The 19,264-nt window shown below is 58.7% G+C and overlaps 2 protein-coding genes across 2 annotated transcripts; one reads left to right on the top strand and one right to left on the bottom strand.

Annotated features, from left to right (window-relative positions):
* Window positions 1-4,769: 4,769 nt before the first annotated feature.
* DLX5 (distal-less homeobox 5) lies at window positions 4,770-7,223 on the top strand (the record flags this gene model as incomplete). The annotated part of the gene is given in 5 exon segments (XM_084281206.1): window positions 4,770-4,803; window positions 4,806-4,862; window positions 4,865-5,248; window positions 6,495-6,679; window positions 6,891-7,223. Coding segments are annotated over 5 exon segments (993 nt in total).
* A 7,937-nt stretch (window positions 7,224-15,160) lies between these two features.
* On the bottom strand, window positions 15,161-18,645 carry DLX6 (distal-less homeobox 6; the record flags this gene model as incomplete). Its single annotated transcript, XM_084281917.1, has 3 exons — window positions 15,161-15,412; window positions 17,243-17,436; window positions 18,288-18,645. 3 exons carry the CDS (start codon window positions 18,643-18,645, stop codon window positions 15,161-15,163), a joined length of 804 nt encoding a protein of 267 aa, XP_084138043.1.
* Window positions 18,646-19,264: the final 619 nt, after the last annotated feature.

Below are 19,264 nucleotides of genomic sequence, written 5' to 3'. Positions count from 1 at the left end.
TTTGATCAGTCAGTCATCTTTTAACAGGGATGTCAGCGATCTGGGAAAGCATTCCTACTGCATCAGGATGCAAAGAGACTTATCTAAATATCTGAAGTCCCGCAGAGAGGCAGCCCTGCTCCTATCTGAGGGACCGAGAAGTGAGTTATGGCTGAAGGAGATGTGACAGGCGGGAGAGAATAAGCAGAGAGAGCTGCCGTACTGGAGATGAATCAGCCCTCTTCCTTGAGGAGCAACCGCCTGTGGCTACTTGGAGCTGAAAGCTACAGCAATAAATTTTAAGGCCTGAAAAGATCATTACAGTCATCCAGCCCAGCTGCCCAGTCACGCAGGACGCCAGGTTTCCTGAAGCCATTCCTCCTGCCCCTCCTGCCTGCCCCATGCCTGCGGGGCAGCACCCTCGGTGGCCAAGATCCTTTCCTCCTCAGCTCCTGGTCCTTTCCCCATCTGCCCTTCCCCTCATGCCGCTGTCACAGCCATGCCAGACCTGCCCAGTGGCACCACAGCCGCTCAGGAAGGGCAGCTAGTGCAAATATTTTCTTGGGAGCATTTCCCTGCTGTCCTCCGTGACCTCAGAGAGGCTGGTGGCGTTACACCGCGGTGGAAGCACATGGGCTGGAAATAGGAAGAAGCCCTGTAAGGGTCTTTTCCTCACCGCCCAGCCCAGGGCAGGTCTCCTTTCCTGTAAAGATGGGTCGTGTATGTGCAAAGATGAATCGAGCGAGAGCTCCCATGTCACCAGGTCACAGGGATGGAGGTCAGAAAGGCCGGGCAGTGGGCGAGGTTGCCAACTATTTCCCATTCTGGAGGCGGAGGCCGTGGGCTGGGCTGTGGTGGCAAGGCAATGCCCTGCCTTGGGAAGGCTGTGATGTGTCAAGAAATGTCTAAGCAGCCCCTCAGTGACCCCAGAGAGGAGGGACAGGGGTCTTGCCTCTCCTCAGTATCAGCTCGCCCCACACAGTCCATACAGCTGAGGCTAACATGGAGCCCCAGCTCCTCCATTCAGGGGTGCAGTTTGGGCAAAAATAGGTGGAAGCATAAGCTCCTTGGCAAGTAAAAGAGACAGCCCCAATTCGCCCTGAGTTTGTTAAAGGGCAAATTCAATCCCTAACACATTTTAGGTGGCGGTCTTTCTGCGGGGTATGCTTTGCAGGCCAGGCTGAGCCCCGCGGCCTGGTCAGCTGCAGGCCCAGCACCTCCTGGGCACTCACAGCCGCTGCCATCAGAGCCTGGCAAGTGCTCTAATGGGAGGGCAGGAATAATGTCCACCCAAAAACACCTGGGAGACCTCATGGACTGTGAGCCCAGGCTCACATGTGCATCCTTCCATCAGCATGAATGGTGACATTCAAAGGGGCGCCCCCAAAATCCTGTTTTTTGAAGGGCCACAAGTTCCCCAGAGCAGCGTGCATCATGCCTGGGGGGAAATGCCCCTTTTCTGCCTCCTGACCCAGCAAGGGTCTGCAGAAACCTACTGAAATCTGACCAGAAAGTCCCAGGGTCTCTGCCTGGATTTTCTTTCGGGTTTATTTCCCTTCTCCCACTCCCAATTCTTTTAATTCCAAACCCCTTCCTGCATGTTTCCCTTCTATCATTGTCCTGTGAACATCCTTCTGGGCAGCCCGCTAGCTCTTGCCATTGGCCTCCATCTACCTTTCCCCCATACTGAACACACCAAGATTTTTACTTTGAAGCAGATGCAATTTTTTCCCAGCCTTAGGCTGAACACGAGGATTCTCAGACCCTTCACCTTTCCTTTCTGAACAATCTCCCCGAGCCTAGCAAGCCCTAAACCAATGCTCCAGGAAAGCCCTCAGGTTGTCCAAGCTCTTCAGAAATCACAATTTTCTGATGCTGTAAAACAAGAGTTAATCCATATTTCCACTGTGGAGGTTGTGTGTGTGTGTGTGTGCTATTTTTTTTTTTTTAAGAAAGAAAAAGGGGGGGGGGGAGAATTCCTTTCATTCTTTGCCAGCAATTTCCATGGAAATACAGTTTCCAGAAAAAAAAAAAAAAAAAAAAAAAAAAAAAAAAAAAAAAAACACTCGGTGCCCAACCTAGAATATTTTATCCAGAAAGCGAAAAGATTTTCTCTGAACAATTGAGAAGACTTCATCCAAAACTCTGAGAGCCTTCTCCGAAATACTTCGCCCGTCGGCTGGAGAGAGACAAAGCTCCGAGGGGCGAGAGGGGACGGAACCCACCCCGTAAAACCCTCCCCAAAACGCACCCCGAACCCTCGGGGCTCCCGAGCTGGGTGTCTCACGGCACCCCACGTTGGGGGTTGGGGGTGCCCCGTTCCTTTGCAGCCAACCCCCAAAACCCCTTTTAAACCCCCCCAAAACCCACGGGGCCGGCCCGGCTGGGTGCTCCCGCTCCTCCCGGCGGCGGCAGCTCGGCGCCCCCCTCCCGGGGCCGCCCCCGCTCGGCTCCCCGGGAACAATCGCCGCCTTGTCCGCCGCCCCGGCCCGCTCCCCGGTGCCCGTGCCCGCCGGGGCCGGCGCTGGCGGGGCCGCCCGGCTCCGCGCCCGCCGCCGCCGCTCAGTCTGGGCCCCGAGGGGGCGGCGGCGGCGGCGGAGCTTTGGGGAGGTGGCGGAGGGGTGGAAGGCGGGGGGGGGGGGGGACACACACCGCAGGTAGCGCTGCCGAGCCGCTCCCACGCGTGACCGCGGCGTGGCGCTCTTGGCACGGCCACGGGGAGGCTCCGAGGTTCCCCCCCCCCCCCCCCCACGCCGTGTCCCCCCTCCTTCTCCGCCCGTTTCGGCCCCGGGGTTCGGCCCGGAACGGGGAAGGGGGGGGCCCGGGGCGGCGCGGCGAGCATGTGCGGGTAAACAATGGGCGTATTGTGGGGTGGAAGGCAGGCGCCGGCTCCTGCCCCGCGAAGGCGCTCGCCCCACCGGATGTGTTAAATAAAAACCGCTGGGGGAAAAAAAGCTGAAAAACAGCAAAAACAGAGCAGGCGGAAAGTCCAGAAAATCGGGTGCGGGGCGCCGGAGGCGGGGGGCAGGAGTCCCGCAAGGCGCGAGGGGTTGCGGGAGCGGGGACGGCAGCGGCTTGCGGATGCCTTCCGAAAAAATAAATCCGCGTGGGGCTGCTGTGGGTATACCTGGCGGATTCCCCCCTCTCACACGCTTGCTTTTTAACATCCAAACTTTTTTTCCCTTTGCTTCTGAATAAAGGCAGAGCACCAGCTGCCGCGGCGGGCACCCCTTCTCCCCTCATTCCCCCTTATTCCCCATTATCCCCCCTTATTCCCCCTTATTCCCCCTTATTCCTCATTATTCCCCCGTTTCCCGGGGCTGGGTGCAGCGGCTGCCGCCGGCCCCGCTCCTCTCCCCGGCGCTCAGGCGGCACCTTCCTGCCCGGGCGTGTTGGAGAGCAGTGCCCTGGAATTTATGGCACCGATGGGCTTCCCCCCGCTCTCCCCCTCTTCATCTGCTCAAAATCTCTCCGACTGGATGCAAATCGGGAGCTTTAATAAACCCGCTTCCCCCCCTCCCCAGTCGTAAACGTGTCCCGCTCCGGTTCCTCTCTTTAGAGAAAAAAAAAAAAAAAAGAAAAGGGGGGGGGGGGGTATTTCCATAGACCTAAGTGAATCATATAATGAAATGCTCAGGGATTTGTTTAATGTGATTTTATATGAGCTGTGGACATTTCCAAAGCAAACAATGAGTTCAAGTACAACATGCACGGTTGTGTTACAAGTGTTACCCAGCTGGCTACGAGATCTTCGGTGAGCAAACAGGCTAAATCTGGAGGGTAAACAGCTTCAGAAAAAAAAAAAAAAAAAATCTACAACTCCAGGTCACTGAAAACAGCCTTTTATTTGTTTTCCTTAGTGTCTTGTAAAATCCGAACCATTTTTTTTTTTTTCGCCATAGAAATCACCGCGGCCGGGCACAGCCGGAGCGCGGCTCGCCCCGTCCCGGCCGCTCCCCGGAGCCGGGGCTCGGAGGAGGCGGCTGCGGCTGCTCGGGACGGGTTTTGGGGTGCTTCTGGGGCGAGGGAAAGGGGGGCGACCACCTTACCCCCCTCTCTGGGGGGCTGCCACCCCCCAAACGGGCTCTTGCGACGGCGGTGGCGGAGGTGCGATGGGGGATTTGGGCTCCACCGGAGCCGGACCTGCCTGCAGGCGGCCCGGGGCGGTGGGGATGCAGGAAATGATGCAACCAAAATCCGATTTTTTTTTTTATTTTTTTTTAGGGGGGGGGGGAGGTAAGAGGGTTTATTAGAGGGTTTATTTCGCTTAACGCACACTCTCAGGACCACGTCCCCCAGCAGGGGAAGAGCAAGCCGGCTGAGGCTAGACGCTAACCATTACCGCCACCGGAGCCGAAATCGCAGCGGGGACCGGCGGGTTGCTCCCGAGCCACCGGCGAGGCCGGGAGGAGCGGGGCAGCACAGCCCGGGGGGGCTTCTCCACTCTCCCCCCCCTTCGGTGCTGCGGGCTGGGGGCGCCGGGGGCCGGCCGAGCCCCCTCGGAGGCTGCACGGTGCTGGGAGGGGGGGGGGGGGGAACGGGACGGAAACCTCCCCATCGCTCTGCCTCGGATGTTGCTGTTGGTATTCACTTTAAAAGAGCTTGAATGGGACTTTTTTTTTTCTTTTTTTTTTTTTTTTCCTTTTTTTTTTTTTTTTTTTTAAGCCGAAGCTTTGTTGTGCTAAACTAGTTGGACGAGTTAGGGTGTCGCTGCTCCCGATTGCTCTGGCCAATGGAACCCGATCCACCCTGCTGTGCGTAAGAGCGCAATTAAGGATTTAACCAAGCCTATGCTGCGCCCCAGCCAGCAGTCTGCCGGAGACAGACACAGCGCCGCAGCCTCCTCCCCCAGCCATGGCTGCTTAGCCCCGAGCAGCCCCAGCAGCAGCCCCAGCCCGCAGCCGGCTCCGAGCTATGACAGGAGTATTTGACAGAAGGGTCCCCACCGTCAGGTCCGGCGACTTCCAGGCTCCTTTCCAGAGCGCCGCAGCCATGCACCACCCGTCCCAGGAGTCTCCCACTTTGCCCGAGTCCTCGGCGACGGATTCCGACTACTACAGCCCGACGGGGGGAGCCCCGCACGGCTACTGCTCGCCTACCTCGGCTTCCTACGGCAAAGCGCTCAACCCCTACCAGTACCAGTACCACGGCATGAACGGATCCGCCGGGAACTATCCTGCCAAAGCCTATGCAGACTACAGCTACGCCAGCCCCTACCACCAGTACAGCGGGGCTTACAACCGCGTCCAGGGCTCCGGCAGCCAGCCAGGTGAGAGCTGGGCTCCGGGGGGGCGGCCGGAGGGGAGCACCGGGGGGGGAGAGCGTCCCGTCCTTGCCCTGGGGATGGCGGGGATGCAGCTGCAAGGAGAGGGAAGGGAAAAAAAAAAAGAAAAAGAAAGAAAAGGGAAAAAATAAAAACAAAAAGAAAGGAAAAGGAAAAAAGAAAGGAAAATGAAAAAAAAGAAAGAAAGAAAGAAAAAAGAAGTAAAATAGAAAGAAAAAAAAAAGGAAATAAAAAGATAGAGAAAAAAAAAAAAGAAAGAAAAAAAAAAAGAAAGAAAGAAAATAAATGCTATTTTTTTTAAAGGGGGAAGGCTGGGTGTAGTTTTCCTGCCCACCCCGCGCGATGCGAAGCGCACGAAGCCCGTCGGGAAGGGCTGCTGCTGGTGGTGCTCCGGGAAAGCAGCCGTCGGGCAGCGGCCCCGGCCCCCCCCCTCCCCAACCCGGCTGCCTCCCTCCTCCTTCCCCCCGCAGGAAGAGGGGGAAAAGAGCCGAGCCTTGTTGTGCGCCTCCGCCTCGGCTTCGCGGTGGCAAAGAAAGTTTTTCCTTCCCCCTGCTCTCCGAGGGGCGGGGGAGGAGAGTGGGAGGGGGGAGCCCCGCGGCGGCAGGGCTGCAGAGCCGGAGGATTTTTTAAAGTTTTTTAGTCTTTTTTTTTTACCGCGTTTTTAGCGTTTTGCTGCTTTGTGAGATGGGGAGGGAATAGATAAAGGAGGGGGGAGGAATTAATAAAACCGGCGAGCCCCCAGCCGAGCGCATGGAGGAGGGGGGGGCTCGGCTGGGGACCAGAGCGGCTTCGGGGAGGTGCGGGGGAAGCGATCGCCGCCGGGGGCCGGGCTGCGGGGGCCGGATCCGCGCAAACCCCACGCGTGGGGGGCGAGGCCCCGCGCTCCCGGCCGCTCGGCGCCGCCGCCGCCCGGGGCTGCCCGGCCCGGAGGAGCCCCGGCGCCCGGCGCGGCCGCAGGAGGCGGAGGAGCCCCGGGGGGGTCGGTCCCGGAGGGCAGGGAGCGGCCCCCCCCCGGCGGAGCCCCGGCGGGAGGAGCCCGGGGGGAGCCGCGGGGGCCCCGTCGGGCCGGCGCCGCTGCCCGGCCCGGCCCGGCCCGGCTCGGCTCGGCTCGGCCCGCGGGCGGGACCCCGCCGCCGTCGTGTCCGGGCCCCGCGCCTTAACGTCTGCGTGTCTGTCTTGTCTGTCTGTGCGTCTGTCTGTCTGTCTCCCTCCCGCCCTTGCGCCCGTGCAGAGAAGGAGGTGGCGGAGCCCGAGGTGAGGATGGTGAACGGCAAACCAAAGAAAGTGCGCAAACCCCGGACTATTTATTCCAGCTTTCAGCTGGCGGCGTTGCAGAGGAGGTTCCAGAAGACTCAGTACCTCGCCCTGCCCGAGCGGGCCGAGCTGGCCGCCTCGCTGGGACTCACGCAGACACAGGTACGGCACGGCTCGGCACGGCTTGGCACGGCTCGGCACGGCTCGGCACGGCTTGGCACTGCTTGGCACGGTGGGATGGGGAGCTGGGAAGGACAGGGTCGAGGGGCCAGGGGGCTGCGGGGTGTTCCCCGGCGCTCCCATCCTCGGGCTGGCAGTAATGGTGTCGCTTTCCTCCCTCTCCTCTCTCCTCCCGTCCCCCCCCCGTTCCCAGGTGAAAATCTGGTTCCAGAACAAGCGGTCCAAGATCAAGAAGATCATGAAGAACGGGGAGATGCCACCGGAGCACAGCCCCAGCTCCAGCGACCCCATGGCCTGCAACTCGCCCCAGTCGCCTGCGGTTTGGGAACCTCAGGGCTCGTCCCGCTCCCTCAGCCACCATGCCCACGCACACGCTCACCCTCCAAACTCCAACCCGTCCCCCGCATCCAGCTACCTGGAGAGCTCCTCTTCCTGGTACCCCGGTGCCAACGCCATCAACTCCCACCTCCAACCCCACGGCTCCCTACAGCACCCGTTAGCGCTGGCCTCTGGGACAATTTATTAGAGCCTGACCCTTTATTATTATTAATTATTATTATTATTATTTGTTCCTTGGACTCCTGTGTTTTACTGTTAAGGAATAATAACGAAAGGAATGCATATGGGGAATTTTTAAAGGGAAACGAAACAAACAAACAAACAAACAAAAGATTAAAATGTGTAAAGCTTGTGCATGTAACTTATTGCATTTCAAAGGAAACCCTTTTTTATACGATACGGACATTTTTTGGCTCAGCTGTGGACACTATCAATGGTGCCTTGAAATCTATGACCTCAACTTTTCCAGAGACTTTTTTTCAATGTTATTTTAACCCTGTAAATAATTGTAGATAGAGGAATTAAACTGTATATTCTGAATAAAATAAAATTATTTCGACCACGAGGAGCGTTTCCAAATTCCCCCCCTTCTTCTGCCGGTGAGAAAGGACACCAAAAAAAAAAAAAAAAAGAGGAAAAAGGGAAAAAGAAGGCCGGGTTTTTGCGGAGAGGGACGAGGCCGCCGGGTGCTGAGCAGGGCGCGGGGGCTGGGCAGGATGCGGCCCCCGCCACCGAGGGGTTGCGGCGCGGCTCCCCGCAGCCCGTGGGGTTTTTTATGGGGTCGCGGGTGCTGCCGAAGCGAAGCTGGAAGCGGGGCTCTCTCCTCCAGCCGCCCCGAGAGCAATTAGCGTCGAGAGCCGCGCACTCCACAGCCCGGCTAATTACACAAATTGCCTCTCCGTCCGAGGGAGCCGCTGAATACGAGAAAAGGAGAAAACCGAGGGCTCCGCTCCCCCCGTTCCCATTAAAAGCCGGGCTGGGGCGCTCGCAGCGGGTCCGTCTGAAGGAGGGACTTGGCGGAGGGACTTGGCCGGCTCCGCACGCACAAAACACCCGGAGAAGGATGCCCGGGCTCCGAGCTGCCCCCGGCCACCGGGGCTCGGCGGGGACAGAGCCCTCAGGGCTGGGAGGGGACCCGAAAATGTGTGTGTCCCCCCTCCCGGTGCGCTTACCTGCGGGGGGCTTGCTCCCGCCGCCGTGCTGCGTGCGGTGCGCTCCCCCAGAAGGCAAGCAGCCCGGGGGTGCTGTTTTGTAACAGGTCTGGGGGTTGCTAAACGCCTTGCAATACAATAGACCGGGCTGCTCGCTAAAAGCTTCGCCCTGAAAGCCGGGGAGGGTGCGGGGGTGCCGCCGGGCACGGTGCCGGGCAGCGGGCAGCCCTGCCGGGGGGAGCCGGGGGGAGCCGGGGGGAGCCGGGGGGAGCCGGGGCCTCTCCCGCAGCCCCACGGCGGCTCCGGGCAGCGGCTCCTGCTCGTTTCCCCCGCCAGGTTGCGGGGAGTTTCCGCGGCCGTGGAGCTGCCGAAACGCTCGGCTTTGTCTCTGCTGCTCTAATTTCCACCTCCCGAAAAGAAGAAGAAGAAAAAAAAAATGCTCGACCTTTTCATTTTCTCCTGTTCTTCTCTTCATTTCGCTCTAGCCAAGCATTAATTTATTTATTATTATTTTTTTTTTTTAACCTGCAGTAAGAGCTTCCCCCCCTCCCTGCGATTCCTTCCCTTCGCGGAAAGGCTCGGACACAGGAGGTGGAAGTCTCTTCCCCAGGTCGGTCCACCCCCCCCAACCCCTTTCCTTTGAAGAGCTGCCGGGCTCTTGTAACCTGCAGGGGCAGGGAGCGCAGGAAGGGCTGCGGGGCAGCGGGATGCGGCCAGAGCCCCTCCGGGGAGCCCCGGCTCCGGCACCGCTCCCCTCGCCCCCCTCCAGCCTCGGCTCGGTTTCCCCGTGGCCCCCTCTCCACCTCATATTTCTTCTCATATAGAGGGGCAGGAGCCTGGCACGGCGTCCCGGGGGAGGGCAGCCGGACCCGGTGAGCACACGCGAGGTGTCCGGCCGCCAGCCCCCGGGGATGCTCCGGGCCCCCCCAGCCCCGCTCCCCCCGGCGCCTGCCCCCGGCCGGGCGCACCCCGGGGCTCCGGCGGCGGCCGGAGGGAGCCTGGCTTGTCCGGGCCTCCCCGGGAAGGGGATGGGATGAACTGTCCTTTGTCTGACGCTGGGTTTGGGCTCGGCGGATTGCTGGCTCGGGGCTTTTTTTTTCTTTTTTTTTTTTTCTTTTTTTTCTTTCTTTTCTTTTTTTTTTCCCCTCTCTCTCTTCCCCTCCCTTCTCTTTTCCTGGCGGCTACTTCCATGTGGAACCGGGGCAGCTCGGGGAGCCGAGAGGAGCCACATTCCTGTGGGTGCCGAGCGGCTCCAGGGCTGAGCCGCAGGGCCTGACACACGCACACACACACACACACGCACACGCACACACACACACACACTGCAGCCCCGGCTGCCCCGGCCCGAGGCGTCCTGACACTGCCCGCACCCCTGGAGCTCTCCCACCCACGGCAGACCCCCCAACACACGCACCCAGAGCTGACCCAGCCGAGGACAGAGGGGAATAAACCCCAGGGGACCCCCACCGTACCCTGCCCGGGCATCTCCGCATCCCCCGGCACGGAGGAGCCTCCACCCGGGGGAGTGCTGCCTCCTCGGGAAGCCGTTCCCTTTCCCTCCCCCTCCATCCCCGGGGATAAAAACCCACCCCCTCCAACCTGTCACGGCGTCGAGCAGCCCTCCTCGCTTTTTTTTTAGGGCTTTTCTTTCGCCCTCTCCCTCCCCTCCGGCTCCCCCCGCGGTGCGCGGTGCCTGCGCGGGGCTCCGGGCGCTCCACGGCGCGGCCGGCGGGAGCATCGCAGCATCGCCCATGTGGCATCCATTAGGGATTTTCTGCCACGCAATTTTGCGACTGACAGACTTTTAGGTGGTTCGGCTGTGGATTACGGAAAGGGGATCTATTGCTGGGGGAAAGTCGGGCTGGGGGGTGGGGAGAAACCCCTCTTCTTGCTTTCGGGCGTTTCAGCGGTCGCCTGCAGTAATATAATAACCTGTTTTATAGGTCAGACAAGAGCCGTGAAAATAGGAACTGAGGAGTTTACATTAAGCCTCCCTTTCTGTCTCTCTCTCCTTTTTTTTTTTTTTTTAGGGAGAATCTGTCTTCCATCAATTAAATGTTTCTGCTCTTTGTTCTGCGGTGCGTCTATTTACACGCGAGTTAGGAGGCTGAGCGATGGTTTTATCTGCCAGAAACACCGACCCGATAAACCCCGACGCCCACGCCACGGGTGGCTGCGTGTACATCCCCCACGCACTCGACGTTTAAGGCCGCAGGAAAAACCCCCGAGCCCCCTCGGCCTCCCTATTCCCCTCCAGGTGAGGGCCCGGGGAGCCGGTCCCGGCCAGTAGCTGCGCCTGATTCAGCACTTGGCAAGGAGGAGCCTGGCGGTGGCTCCTCGCTCTCCTCCCGCCGGCAGTCCCGGAGAGGTTGCCTAAACCTCAGCCCGGGCTCTGCAGCAGCAGCAGCAGCGAGCCTCGCCGGGCCGGATCCTGCCCTGACTCCGTGCCCTGCCCTCCCTGCGCCCCGGGAGCCTTTTGCAGGAGCCCCTCCGTGCGCACCGTGCCGCGCCTTCATAGGGCTTTCTCCTCGCGCTCCCCACCGAGCTTCCCTTTCCCTTTCTCTGCACCGTTTTTATCGATTGCCAGGGGCTGCTGCTGCCCGGGGAGAGGAGAGGGGGCCGGGGTCGTTCCCCCCTTGCGCCCCCTCCTCGGGCAGCAGCGCGCAGCCCCTCGCATGCACCCGCCGAGCGGGTTTGCGCGCTCCGCGCCCGGGGTTAAGGGAAGCTAATCAGGAGGGGAACCAGCCCAAGGAGTTAACCTCGCTAGCCGCAGGTAGTCCTGTTAGCCAGGCTCTTTTGGCTAATTAATTCCAATTAAGCCGGGGCTGCGCTAATTTCCTTAAGGACCCCTGACGACCGGGCCAGCGGGCGCGCAGGGGCTCCGCGCCTCTCCGCGGAGGGTGCCCGGCACCGGCCCCCCGCGCCCGGCAGCAGCCCTGGGGCTCCCCCCGGGGCCTGTTCCGAGCCTTGGGGCACCTGGGAGGGGGCCCAGGGCAGGAGCGAGGCCGCGTTTGGGGCTGGGGGAGCCTTCGGGGAGCCTTGGGCCGGGAAGATCCGCGCTGCCAGGCGGGATGGTCCCGGCAGGAGCCCGGAGCATCAGCCCCCGGCTGCCAGCAGCCTCGCACTCCTCGAGGTTTGGGCACGTAACGCCGCAGACCACTGATTTGCTCTTTTCTTAATTCCCGCTCTTCTCGTTCCCTATGAATCAAACAGCCTTTTGTCCTTCGGAGTTTGATTTGATCGCTACTGTTCGCATTTCACTTTTGTATTTTTCTCTCCCTATACCATTACTCATTGAGTGCCCCGTGAAATTACAATCGTACATTTTCAACTCAGCAACCCATTTGCAGTGCAAAAATAGGGTCTAAATAATGGCTGAATTAGCCCTACTGGACAGTTTCAGATGTAACACTCTGTAATAATTATATTGCAGGCTGGATTAGGATGCTATTATCATAATCTGGACGTTTACAATTATCTGTAATTTGCAAAGATGCGCCAGGTCTTGATTACAGCAGTTTTTTTTTATCAAGCTAACCATCACTAAACAGTGACAGTAATAACAGCTAATTTTGCTGGCAATATAAGAGGTGCTGGGGTGTGCAAACAATTTCACACCTGGATGTGCTCACTCAACCAAGAATATAGAGAAAGAGCTTCTGCCCTGAGACTCAGAAAAATATCCTACACCGCTTCTGGTCGGTATAGGTTCCTAGACCCCGATCCTTGCCTAACCGATTGGCGCAGGGGGTAAGTTTGGGGGTTCGGCTCGGGTTGGGGCTGCTTGGCGGCTGCTTCTCGCCTCCCTTCGAGGCACGCTCCGGCTTTTTCTCTTGCGTCGCTGCCTCCCTGCTCCTTTCCCCCGCCGGGGCCGGGCGGCTCCGCGGCTCCGCTCCCCTCGGGCGGCGGCGGGGGGCTCGGGGGGGCGGCGGGGGCGGCCCCGGGCCGGGCCGGGCTCCCGCAGGGGCTGCGCGGGGGCTCCGCGCCCGGCGGAAAAAACGCGCTGGCCCCGCAGCGGGGCGGGGACAGCGCACCGAGCCGTGCCGAGCCGTGCCGAGCCGTGCCGCGGGGGCAGCGGCGGCAGGGAGGCGGCCTCGCCCAGCCCTGCGGTGCTCCGCGCCCCCGGCACGGCTCGGCACGGCTCGGCACGGCTGGGCACGGCTGGCAGGCAGGCGCGGGGAGCTGCCGCCGCTCCATCCATAGATGCCGCTGTTTCATGAGAGTCTCCCTGGGCGAGGGGGGGAGATGGCTCTGCCTCCGCTGTCATTCGCTCCCCATCCCGCCGGCGCCCGTGTCACCTTCTCCCACTGCGCTACGCTAATTGGGCTGCTTTATTAGCTGCTCGCTCGCTCGCTCGCTGTCGGGGCAGCGCCTGAGCCTGCCCTCCGAATCGCGCGTGGGGTGGGCGCCACGCACCCGGGGGCTGCCCCGCGGCAGCCCACGGGGAGCAGCGAGCCCCTCCTCGGCCTCCCCCAGCCCCTGCTCGGTGCCGAAAGGGTTAAAGCGGAGCGGGTGGGGGGGTGGGGGGGGGCCGGGGGGCCAAACAGGCTCGGCTCGGCTTGGCTCGGCCCGGCTCGGCCCGGGTACCGGCCCCCGGGGCTCCCCCGAGCCTCAGCCCCGTTCTGCGGGAGCCCGGGGAACCGGCGCGAAGGCAGCGCCCGCGTGCGCGTGTAAACGGGGCTGATGCGGAGCGAGCAGGGCGCTCGCACACGCCCGCACATCCCCGCGCAGGATGCTGTTGGTTTAAATGTATGGTAGCTTTCTCTCCAGTGTCATTTGAATAATTCAGTGAGCCCCACTAGCAGCTGTACTTCTGAAGCCTCTTCCATTCTTTTCAGCATTATAATTTTGGTTAATTTTCAATTTTAGGCCCTACGTCTCTGCAATTTGTGTATGAATAACAGAATAATTTTCCTCTTTTGTTTCGCCTTTCCTGTTCCTGAATCTAAATAAAGATGGCTTTTTAGTATTAAAAGTGGAAGAAAATTACAGGTAATTATCTTTGACGGTAAAAACGCTGTAATCAGCGGGCTACATGAAAAATTACTCTAATTATGGCTGCATTTAAGAGAATGGAAAAAAACCTTCTTGTGGATAAAAACCTTAAATTGTCCCCAATGTCTGCTTCAAATTGGATGGCACTGCAGCTGGAGGCTTTGTTCAGAATTGATCCTGGGGAGCTCTGAACCCAAAGTTTCACAGTGGGAAGGGGAAAAAAAGAAAAGAAAACATTTTTCCTAATGTAACAATACGAATGGTAGAAAATGACAAGACTGATCGGTTTTAAACCACTCTGAAGACTGACTGAGCGTGGAAGTTGCTCAAAAAAAAACAAAAAAACACCCCCCAAAAAACTGGTATATTGGTAAGTAGTCTTTGCTTTGTGTCTAATTATAGTGACTGTCCTTTTGCACGACTGTGTGTAGCTGTCATTATACGGAGCACTCTGAGGATCTCTATTGACTTCTGATAAATGGCTCAGTGGTTTCAAGGTTCATAATTTGCAGGATGCCCAGGTCTCTAGCCATTAATTCTCGCAGTATGGGGCACCCAGCTCGGATGAGGAAAGGGCTTTGCATTTGCGGTGGTCGCCGTGCTTGCCACCAGGCAGGAGGGCTGGAGCTCGCTGGCCAGCGTGGCGTGTGCCTAGGCACCTTTCGAGGCTTTGCAAAGCATTCCTCGGCTTTCATTGTCTGCTGTCGAAAAGAAAAAAAAAAAAAAAAAAAAAAAGGAAAAGGAAAAAAAAAAAAACACAAAGGAGGGCGCCTCCTTTCCTAATAATTTTGCTTCTCCGACCTTCCGAGGCAGAGCTGTCCTCGGGGGGGAAGCGCAGCGGGAGGGAGCGGCGCGATCGCAGCACCGGCCGGGGGTTTCTGCGGGCTGGGCTGGTCCCTGCCTGCACCGGGACCGGCTTTGGGGTCGGGATTGGGATTGGGGTCAGGATTGGTTTGGGATTGGGGTCAGGATCGGTTTGGGATTGGGGTCGGGGCGCTGCCGCGCTGCGCGGGGCCGCGGCAGAGACACGCGAGGCGGGCGGGCGTTTTGTGGCTTTTACTCTCTATATATGAAAGAAGACAAAACCATACAAAGTATATGTACAACTAAAATTCAACAATATATACAGAAAAAGGTTGCTCGGGAGAAAGGTCCCTCTGGCTTCACGAGCGGGGGGGGACGCCGGCGCTGAGCCGCCCCTGGCTCCGTCTGTCCTGCCGCTGCCCGGGGCTGGGGACCGGGGACCTGGGGGGCCGTGTCACCCCCTGCCCGTGTCACCCGTGGCCCCGTGGCCCCACGCGTGTGCGAGGGGCTCTGGGCGGCGGAGCCGGTGCTCGCCTCCAAGCCGCAGCCCGCTCCGCTGCGGGAAAGCATGCAGGTTTCGCTGCGTGGCAATGTTCGGGGCTTGCAGCGTTATTTTCATCGTCAAGCAGTTCTCCTTCTTTTCCCCTCTTCGCTTTTTTTTTTTTTTTTTTTTCTTTTTTTCTTTTTTATCCCTTCTTCTCTCTTTTCATCTTTTTCCCCAGTCCGCATTTGGTGAATAAAAATGAAGGAGCTTTGACTAGTCTCTCTTTCATCGTGTAATGTCTTTAGCTCATTAAACAAGTAAAAACGGCTGCCGCTGTAGATTCAGGTTCTTCTTGTGGGCAAAGTCAGTAAAAAGTTTGTTTTGACGTATACTCCACAGAGAAAGAGGCTGGTGCCTTGGAGTCCAAATGAAAATATCCTAAAGAGAAGTGTCTTCTGTGCGCCAGGATGAAAATTGTGTCTTTCTGGTCGAGATCAATCGCTGAGGTTACTTAAAAAAAAAAAAAAAGGAAAAGGAAAAAAAAAAAAAAAGAAAATAAAGCCACTCTGTCTCTTTGCCGCATCTACAAGTTCACACAGAGCCTGCTAGCTGGCACGGCTTGGCAAAGCAGGGGAACTTTTTGCCATGTCGAGACGAGGCGTTCTTGGGAGATTATTTCTCTTGGACAATTCACATCATTTGTGGTCTCTGCATTGTGTCTTGATGTGGAGAAGAATACCAGTGAGAATAGCCAGGCATGTAGCTGTTGGGAGGCATATTGACTCCCTTGGCAGAAGCTGAAACGTCCCAGACTGGAGGCAGGGCTGGCGAGCGAGGGGACAGGGCAGCGGAGCCGGGCAGAGGGTCGCTCTCGTGGGGGTTGCTGCCCTGCTTCAGCAGCTTCTTAAATTTGGAGCGTTTGTTCTGAAACCAGATCTTCACCTGTAAGCAAAACGCAGCAAATATTAGGCTGCCGTGAGCACCCAGGGCCCGGCAGGGAAGATCCCGGGGGCTGTGGTTTTTGCTCCGAGAGAGGGTCTGGAGAGTCCACGCCATCCGGGTGTCAGGCTGGGGGTGGGCAGTGGGAGAGGAGGGTGAGCTACTGCTGCTCTTGGGCTCTGGATGTGACCGGAGAGAACAGCAGAGGAAGAGCGGAGCTGGAAAGCGAGGTGGACGCAGGTTTTAAGCCGGAGCGTGATTTTGCCTGGGCAGGCCAGATTGATCAGGCTGGAGTAGGGGCCGTGCTCTGAGCCCTCCTGCTTTACATGTGCCCGCGTGTGTTAATGCCTTCCCGTGGGTGCCCCGTTCAGGGTTTTGGGGGGGTCACTCGCTCGTTTGGGCACGCTGTTGTCAACCACAGGCACTCCTGCGGGTTTGTGCCAGGAGAGGGGAGCCAAGAGACAAAGGGCATCTGGACGCGGAAACCGCGCATCCGAAAGCACGCACGGCCAAACCGTCCTCGCTTAGGTGACAGGGGAGGAGGCACAACAGAGCCGGGACTGCAGCTTTATTTTAAAAGTCGGTTTTAAGGGAAAGAAAATTCTCTTTTCTCAGAGAGCCATCGGCTATCAGGGTTGCTCTGGGTCCCATCCTGCTCCTACCCCAGCAAAAGTGCCGAGGAAGGAGTCAGCCCTCACAGAGGCGTGCCAGGATCGGGCCCGCTGTGGCAGGTCAGGATTATTATGCTAGGGATGCTATAGATGTGAGCCATACGTATAGATATATAAATACACGTCCCGAAATCAAACAAAGACAACTCCCGAATGTGTTGTCTCTCGACCTTGCAAACTTTGCAGATGTAATGGTAGGGCATAGGCAGGGGTGCCTGCCTGTCTGCATATTCAGGATCGGGCCCGTAAATCTACATGAGAGGGAGAGGGAGAGAGAGGGAGAGGAGTGCCTGCTAAATAGACCAAAATCCCATTTGTATGACCATCAGCTCTATTTCCGTGATTAATGTTTGCCGAGCATTTAAAAATCGCTGGCTGGAAGCGGCTGTTATCACTGACAATGATAAAACAGCGAAGTTATTTGTTAAGCTCATAAATTCACATGATTACATTTTGCCCGAATTGATCCCATCTATCCGTGCGCTCCTCCGCAAACCCCAGCTCGGGAAGTCTGTAATGCCTCATGTGTCTTTCAGGCTTAAATTAGCAGAATGGCACAGCTACTCCAACCACACTTAACTATGGCTTAACCTGCTATAATTTCGTACATGGCTGCTTTGATCTTCAGATCTATTATCACCTTCTGTACATTTTGCCCAAGGGTAACCACTGCATTTGCGTTAGTCATCCAGGATGAATTAACTATTGATTTTACAGGTATTTCCTAACGTGTTCCTGCTTTCTCTCTACCTCTAGGTTGCTACGATGCAGCTTTCCTTTTCTTTTAGCTCTACATCAGGCCCAAGGCTTCCTCGCCTTTGTTTTGTTCTCCTTTCCACAGCTGGGCAATTGCACGTCGGTGCTGGAATTAGTCTCATCCGAAAAAAATATAGGCAATTTAAGAATTTTATTTGTGACATCAAAAGGGGAGCGTTTGCTCAGCAGGCGGCTGAGGGAAGGAAGGGCACGTTCAGTTACTTCAGCAGAAGACCGTTTTCTCTGTCGTGCATTAAATAAGTCCTATCGCGATAGATACGGGGCCGTGTGCGTTACCTTTGCTACCGTTCCTGTACAGAGGCCAAAACGCCTAGGGACCAGCGCACCGTGCTTGGCCTTTATTGCTCGAGCCGGATTTCAGTGATTTGGGATTCCCAGTAATTACCTGTGTCTGGGTAAGTCCTAATGAAGCTGCCAGTTCAGCTCGCTCTGGAAGTGCCAGGTACTGAGTCTGCTGAAAGCGATGATTTAAAGCCTGAAGTTGTAGACTAGAGTAAATGGTTCGAGGCTTCCGAATCTTTTTCCCTTTTCCATTGAATCTGATTTCACCGTTTTCGATCACCGTTGTTTTTTGCTGATCTGCAAGCAAAACAGCGCAGTTGAAATCTCGGCCGGGAAAGCCGCACGACCCTCCTTTAGCTATTAAATCGTGGGTTTTGCCTTTTTTTTTTTTTTTTTTTTTTTTTTTTTTCGGTCGGGACGGCTCCTAGCAGCCCCGCAGCCTGCCTCGGAGCCGCTTCGGCAGCATCGCTGCGGCTGCTGCGGGATCAGCGCGGCTCCTCGCGGGGGTCCCCTTGCAGGGTGGGCACGCCGCCCTTCCCAGGGGAAAAAATAAGAGGAATAATCAGAAAAAAATAGTAAGGAAAATAAGCAACGGAGCGCCGCGCCGGCTTGGCGGGGGGATTGCTGCTTCCCCGGCCATCCAGGTTTTCCCCCGGCTCATCGACTTCGAGTCGCCAGTTTGGTGGTCGGGGAAGCAGCAGCCCGAGACTGCCAACAATGCTTCCCCCCCTTGCCCCCCTGCCTTGCCCCTTCGGGTGAATACATACAAACGATCGGCTCCCGGATTATTTTAAAGGAAAAAAAGAAAAAAAAAAAGAAAAAAAAAAAAAGAGAACACCATAAATCAGGCGGCCCCAAAGCAAAGCGGAATGCGACCCACTCGCCCGGAAACTTTCACTCCTCAGGTGTTAGCAGGAATTTTGCCTCCAGCCGGCCGCAGCCGAGCCTCGCCGAGCGGAGCCCGGCGCCCGACGGGGACCGGGTGGGCTCCGCCGCCCCGCACCGGGGGCACCGCGGCCGTCGGGGGGCAGGGGGACGCCCCGGGGGGCTCCGCGCGTCCTGCTGCGAGCGCCCCGGGGGTCGGGGGGGTTAGGAGGGGATCCGCCAGGGGGGGGATTCTCCGGGAGAGCCGGGCCCCCCCCGCTCACCTGCATCGTCCGCCCGCGTCTGGCCGGCCGCGCTGCTGTTGTGGTAGGACTGGAGGTAAGGGCTGTGCTGCGAGTGGCTCACGTAGGGGTAGGCGGCCAGCGAGCGGTGGTTGTAGGAGCCGGCGGTGCCGGAGTAGGGCGAGCTGTGGTGGTGGTGCTGGTGGTGCGGGTGCGAGCCGGCGGCGGAGTGCAGGCAGTGCAGCGGGTAGTGGGCGCCGGCCATGGCCGGCGAGCTCTGCTGGGAGTGGGGCGGCGGCGGCGGCTGCGGCGGCGGCTGCTGCTGCCCGAACTCCATGAAGGCGGACTTGGAGGAGTCCTGCGCGTCCAGCCCGTCAGCCATCGTGGTCATGGTCATCATCGACGCCGGGGAGGCAGAGAGCGGCGCTCTCCGGCTCGCCCCCCGCCCGCGGCCGCCCTGCCCGGCCACCACCGCGGCACGGCTGGAGGCGGCGGGGATTTATTTTTTTAAGGCGCCGTGGTGCGAGGGGCCTTGTTAACCGAGGGAGGGAGGGAGGGAGGGGAGGAGAGGAGAGAGAGGAGAGAGAGGAGAGGGGAGGGAGGGCGGTGTGTGCCGAGCGGGGAGGGGGGGGGGAGGGAGGGCTACTCCCGGCGCCTTTCCTCCCCGCTCCTCATTCCCCCCGACGGGTGTTTTTGGGGGCTGGCGGAGTCCCGGGCGGAGGTTTTTAAGGTGGCTTCTGCCAAAGTTGGGCTCCGGCGCGCCTGGGCGCGCAGGGCAGGGACGCCACAAGTCGAATGGTTCGGCTCCGGAGGGCAGCGCCTCCCCATTGGTCACTCGGCCCCCTGACGTCACCGACACGGCGCGCCGGCGCGCGCCGCTGCGCGCGGGGGCGCGCCGCGCATCCTCCCCGGGCGCGCCACAACCCCCCCCCCCCCTCCTTTTGCGCGCTCTTTGCGCGCCCCGCGCTCCTGCGCGCAAAGGGGGGAGGGGGGAGGTGAGGGAGGGCCGAGGGGATGCG

This window comes from Netta rufina (genome assembly GCF_964035555.1).
Source record: "Netta rufina genome assembly, chromosome: 2".
In the NCBI taxonomy this organism is placed as follows: Eukaryota; Metazoa; Chordata; class Aves; order Anseriformes; family Anatidae; genus Netta; species Netta rufina.
This window is presented reverse-complemented; position numbering and strand designations above follow the sequence as displayed.